Raw genomic sequence first — 6,195 nt, forward strand, 5'->3', positions numbered from 1 at the left:
AAATAAAATGTATTAAAGAAAAATTCTTTCAGGCTATAAAAATAAAGGACTAGATGGCTTTTTTTTTCTTTCTTTCCTTCCTTGGGTTTTGAACTCCTTCTGCAAGAAAACAAACATTTAACAAACTCTGACACTACACCATTTGTTTGACCACTGTTTTTGGCTGGTAAGAAAGTTAATAAATAACTACAGACATAAATACATAGGCTACATAAGAATAACAAAAAGGCTGTTAGTTCAGTAAACACAAACACTAATCTATGTCATTGAACTGCAATACAGAACCTGGCGCACAGTATTGCAATGAGGAGCACTGAAAAATACTGCAATACTGTACACTGTATGTCATTAAAACCTCCAAAACATTTTTCACAGGGACTGTGGCTCCTTGGTGAAATCATTATTTTCATTTTAAGAAAGACTAGTGTTAATAACTGTTTCCATTGATTCCACACTCTTAATGAACTCCCCCGATGAAATCCATTGTCTTTGTCTACATATGGCCAGGTTAAATTGGCAATTAATTATGTCATTTAACCTGACCACATTCCCAGCTGCATGTTCATTCCCCTTCTATGAGGTCAGACCTCCCCCTGCAATGCACACTTCTCAGTGTTTTTCACAGCCTTTGCCACTGAAGTGGAAATATAAAAATTACAACTTTACCACCATGCCTGAATTTAAACTGAAAATGAACACTAACTTCTTTCCCTAGATGCTTGCTAGAACAGGCTTCATATTCACATAGCCTACTTGTAATGCATTTACGATATATAATTTTTATAGTTATTATTAATAATACAAATAATAATCAAGACAGTTCCATGTTCTCTTGTAGTTAATATTTCACGTTATAAAAGATAACAGCGCCCACTTTTTGTTCAAATGTTCTTTTATCTGAAAAACGCGTTGCACCGCAATGCTTCACCGAACACTTTAGAACACAATAACAGGTTAATAATAATACAAAAATCGGTATGAAAAAAATAGACTTTATTTCACAATTGAATACAAACATTGTTCTCGCACAAATAGTCTTTAATATAAAACTCTATATTAATAATAACAAAAAAATCACAAATTTTGTAATACTTTATGCTCAGCATTAAAGTGTGAATCTCCTTCAAACTTGCGCCTCGCCTGCCGCTTTTGGTTTCTCTCCAGAGGCTGATGTTTTTCAGTCCCATCTCGCAGGACTTTCCCACATTAAATAGTTTCACCTTGTTCCCTCACCCCTCCTCCCACCATGTCGCATTTTTCACGTTGGATCCTTCCCATTTGTGGCCCTTGTTCGCTGCCCGGTGCGGCCCGGTTGCAGAGCTCCCTGAGTTCTGGACGGCGAGTCTGGGGTCGGATGTGTCTTTCAGTCTATCTTCGCCCCATCCGCAGCGAGCTGACGCCTCGCATCTTCAGGCAGTCTCTGCCATCCTTCACCTGCAAACAACAAGCGCCGATACTTTAATCAGAAAGGGTTCAGCAATTGATAGACAGACTGTACATGGTGTAATTTCACATAACGCACACATATCCAAGCAATTTCACCAAGAGCGAAATAAAATGACAGGCCATAGTTGTAGTAGCAGCAGTTGCTGTTGCAGTAGTGGTAGTATATCCACGTTTAATAATTCTAAGTTTTCTTCAATGCTTTAGAGTTCATTTAACCTGGTTCACATGAGCTACATTTCTTCGCGACGCTTCACGTTGGCTCTTACTATAAGTCAAAATACTGTGACATTTGTGTAAGATTCTACATACTGGACATTTAGGCTATGCATTATTAATCACTGTTCGCGAAACAGCATCACATTGTTATTGTTGTAATTATACATTCATAAATTTGTAAAATTTTAACGTTCTTGTTATTATGTTTTATTGGTTGTTTTCTCAATGGATAGGCAACATTTACCCAGAAACTCAACTTTATGACTGATGATTACTCATTGCTGTGTTTGAATCCTAGAGAGAGACATTACAGCATTTTCAATCGTGAGTCTGTGTATACTTATGAATGCAGACTTATATGCCCTTTTAAGGAAGCCAAACTTGGAAAACAGAAAGATTATTGAAACGCGTCTTGCACTCAAACCCTTAAAATACCAAAACAAAACAACAAAAAGCATGTACTGGGAAGAAAGAAACCAACAAAAACAAACAAGCAGAACAAGTTTATTTTAAGAAACAGACTTGTTTAAACTTTTTTGCTTCTTTCTTTAACCATTACATATTTTTGGGTAGTAAATATAAGTATTCTATCAGAATTATTAAGATTTTTTTTGTTTTAAATTCCGCACACATTTCTAAAGAAATGTATATGGTTAATATTGGACGTATAATTTGCAATGTCTGCAAAGCTAAATTAATAAAGTTAATTTATTTTCGACGTCGTAGACCTTTTCGTTATAATTGTGTTCATTTGATTATTGCATTTAATGTACAGCTCGAAAGAGAAGACAAGGATTTAGAGCAAACCTGCAGCAACCTTTCATTTTTAAGGCGTTTAAATTGTGTAAATGACACACATCGCTGCACAATCATATTCTTTATATTTAGCATATATGCGATAATATCGCAAGGAAGTTATGAAAGCATGCTATTTAATAGTGCTAATGAAATCGTCTAAAAACTTAATAGTTTAGACCCATGAACCCGAGGGAGGTCCACCAGGGTTGTCTTTATTGTTGCTTAGTTGTGAACAGAAATGTTGCGACTCTGATCCGAGGAAGTGTCTTCCACAGCTTTTATTAGAATGTAATATAAATCAGAAATACAAACGGACAATGTATACATTAATGTATTTTCAAAGCAGTTGTAATAGATTTAGCGCCTAGTAGGACATTGAAACAAGACATTGCATATGTAAATGATAAAAAATATATATTTCTTTAATTCAAGTACATCTTGGATGCACGGAGTGACACTGATAGCTTATCACTACAGTACACTGTGGGTACAGTGTTTGTGTGTGCAGACACACACACACACACACACACACACACACACACACACACACACAGTGTACCCACAGTGCACTGTAGTGATGTATATATTGTATCTAGGCTGCATTACTTTAAATCACACTTACTGTTCATATATATACAACGATTGTATTTAACTCTACAGTATTTCACCGTAGGAGACATATGAGTGGTTCTTTTAAACAATTTGAACAGCAGATTATGAACTTATGGCTAAACGTTTAAAGACCCTATCTACCTGTAGATCGAAACGTTCATTTAATAATTCAACTTGTAGGCTACAAAACAAAACTACTATTACTAACAACAATACTGCTATACACTAACTACACCTGTATTTGAGTAACATGCATTTCCCGTTTGTCAGTGGGAGCTGGAAGTGAATCACGTCTTCTTTAATTGAATTGGTTACTTGGGAAACTTCCAAGAAAGATTGTTTTGTTTCTGTGCCCAAATGCAACGTAAATGTTTCAAAAATGGATGCCGGGATCATAACTATAACCTTTAAAGTTACACCCTGCTAGTATCTCACACTGCTGCAGTTCAGATTGTTAGTATATGGACAGGTGACAAGCTTACCCCTTTTCTCTGGTTGCTTAGACAGAAGGTGCAGATGGTCCGGGGCTGCTTGCCCTCGCCCTCCGCCTGGGCGCTGTAGACCGCGGTGAGACAGGGCTGCCCGTCCTCGCTGCCATCACCCACCAGCAGGACATTAGCCAGGTGAGATATGTAACTTGACGCCAGGCGGAGAGTCTCTATTTTAGACAGTTTTCTGTCCACCGGTTCGGTGGGAATAAGAGTCCGGAGGGCTGTGAATGCCGTGTTGACGCTCTGGGTCCGATCCCTCTCCCTGGCGTTTGCAGCGTGCCGTTGTTTAACCACAACCACCCCGCCGACACCGGACTTGCGGGACATCCTCCGCCGCTTGTCAGCCCCGGCGCAGCAACCAAAGCTCTGATCCGAGCTGCCGTCGCTCTCACTGCGGTTCTCCTCGTCCTCGGACATCAGGCTGAGGTCAGGGTAGATGAGATGAGTTGCCATAGGCCTCAGCATGGCGAATGTCATCATCGAGATGCCTGGGAGCGCTGATCAGATCGGACAGAAAAATAATAATTTCCGAAAGTCAAAATGCTTTCAAAACGCACGTACAACATGCAAGACAAAAATAACGGCTCCAATCCTTTCCTGCAAAAAATAACCAGAACCAGGCTTCACGCTACAGATCTTTCTCCCGTTTTCAGATCAGATGGATGTCTTGTTTTGCTTCTTTTTTTTTTTTTTTTTTTAAGAGACCTGCTCTGCTTTTAATATTAACGCTTGTATATCCCCTTCTGCACCATGGAAGCTAGCAATGTGTTAAAACTCTCAGCGGAGCTCTTATAGCTCAGGGGTGGGGTTGTTGTGGACATGCAAATCATCCACTTCCAATCCAATGGACATGTCCCCTCCAATTCGATGATTTACTGGCACTCAAAAAAGCTAAAACACATCAATATGTCTTGTAGGCTACAAGATGTGCCTTTCAAATAGAGACAAATCCTGGTGATAAAATCGAAGCATAATAACACAATGTTTAACACTGTGTGCATAATACTTTAAGCTTGTATTATAAAATAATAACCTATTTATTAGGATAGGGGGATTTTAATTTAAGATATTTGTGCCTCTGTAAACATCAGTTTTTAATAATTCTTACATAAGCATAAACGTAGGCATTACATACAGCCCCCACACCCCCAAATGTTTGTTTCACTACGATAATAATTAAAACAATGGAGGTATGTTTACTAAAAGCAAATTATACATTATCCAATATCAAGAATTAGCAGGAAAAACAGATCTATATGTGTGTTTGTGATGCGTGTGTGTAGGCAATATATTAACATAGACAAAGATTATAATTCAATTTACGATAAGTTTTAATTTTGCTCATGTGTCATTCGTTGAATTGCGCCGGGCATACTGACATTAAACCATTGAATGTAGACCCTTAGAAAACTCCACCTGGGAGAATGAATTATAAATACAACACTTAAATCCATTTGAGTTAAATATTTGTGCCGATAGAAATGCGCTCTTATTTGGAGAGTTTGATGCTTTTATCTGGATTTCTTGAATTGTGTGCACAACCATAAACTAGTCCCTGTATAAACCATCTGTTAAATGAAAATACCATTATATATATTTCCTAATCCTGTGAATTATTGTCGTGCTGTTTCCTTCATAGCTTTAATACAAAATAATCACATTTTTGTTGCAGACACATAAGGTGTGGAGCTCCGTGCGTATGTCGTGCTTACCTCTAATAAACTACAGCAAACAAGTAGATAAGATCACATTGTGTTTTCAATCCTTTGATGGTGATCGATAATTCACGTAGCCTATATTATTTATGCGTTTGTTTTTAAGGCTCTCTTTTTTTATCATGATTTACCATTTGTATTTAAATCTGTATTTTCTTGATGTCGTCTATTATGATCCTCTCAGTTAAATAACTGTAGTGCTTTCTCTTCCCCACATTTAATTTAATAAAATAGCCCCTCTTAGTATTTAAAAGGAATGTGCAGGCATGGAAAATAATATTGTTTATATACTACGATGAAATGTGTAGTTTGTTATATATAGAGAGATAGCTAGATAGAGATATGTTACAATCTCATTATATACTACTCCACCGACGTTTTTAGTATAATTCTGTGCGTAAAAAACGGGTAATTTTGTTTCTACTATTAATAATAATAATACATAATTATTGTACTGAATAATGATTTCAAAATACTTCAATATATAAATAGCCCAATTCTGCTACTTTCACGGACAAAGTTCGTTTTATTTTCAGACACCAAACCCCAACACAGCAACTGCAGTATGCACTACAATATAGCCTTGATAGCTGGATGAATACAAAATAGTTAATTATAAATCTATGTATCTATAGCAAAAATGCAATTTATTATCTCGCACAAACAGCATGCAACAAATCAAATCACACACGTGGAAAAATGTCAGGTCAGGAAATCAATCATAATATGTGTTGGGATTTCGGTTTGTATATGTATTCTGTTGAATTAGAATGTTATACACTATTTTTTCTGTGTGAGGAATCTGTAATCTGTATCAGCAACCTATGGTTAATGTGACGTTTAAGAACAGAGTGCAAATCGAATGTTTACTGTAGTTCTAACAAATACAAAACGCGTGTTGTATCCGAGTGTGAATA

At 36.9% G+C, this 6,195-nt stretch overlaps 1 protein-coding gene across 1 annotated transcript; it reads right to left on the reverse strand.

The window, feature by feature from the left end:
* Positions 1-982: 982 nt before the first annotated feature.
* On the reverse strand, positions 983-4,348 carry tcf15 (transcription factor 15). Its single transcript, XM_066702735.1, has 2 exons — positions 3,555-4,348; positions 983-1,434 (listed from the first exon to the last, which is right to left on the reverse strand). Exons 1-2 carry the CDS (start codon positions 4,041-4,043, stop codon positions 1,369-1,371), a joined length of 555 nt encoding a protein of 184 aa, XP_066558832.1. The 5' UTR covers positions 4,044-4,348; the 3' UTR covers positions 983-1,368.
* Positions 4,349-6,195: the final 1,847 nt, after the last annotated feature.

The sequence above is a fragment of the Amia ocellicauda genome, chromosome 4 (genome assembly GCF_036373705.1).
Source record: "Amia ocellicauda isolate fAmiCal2 chromosome 4, fAmiCal2.hap1, whole genome shotgun sequence".
Classification (NCBI taxonomy): Eukaryota; Metazoa; Chordata; class Actinopteri; order Amiiformes; family Amiidae; genus Amia; species Amia ocellicauda.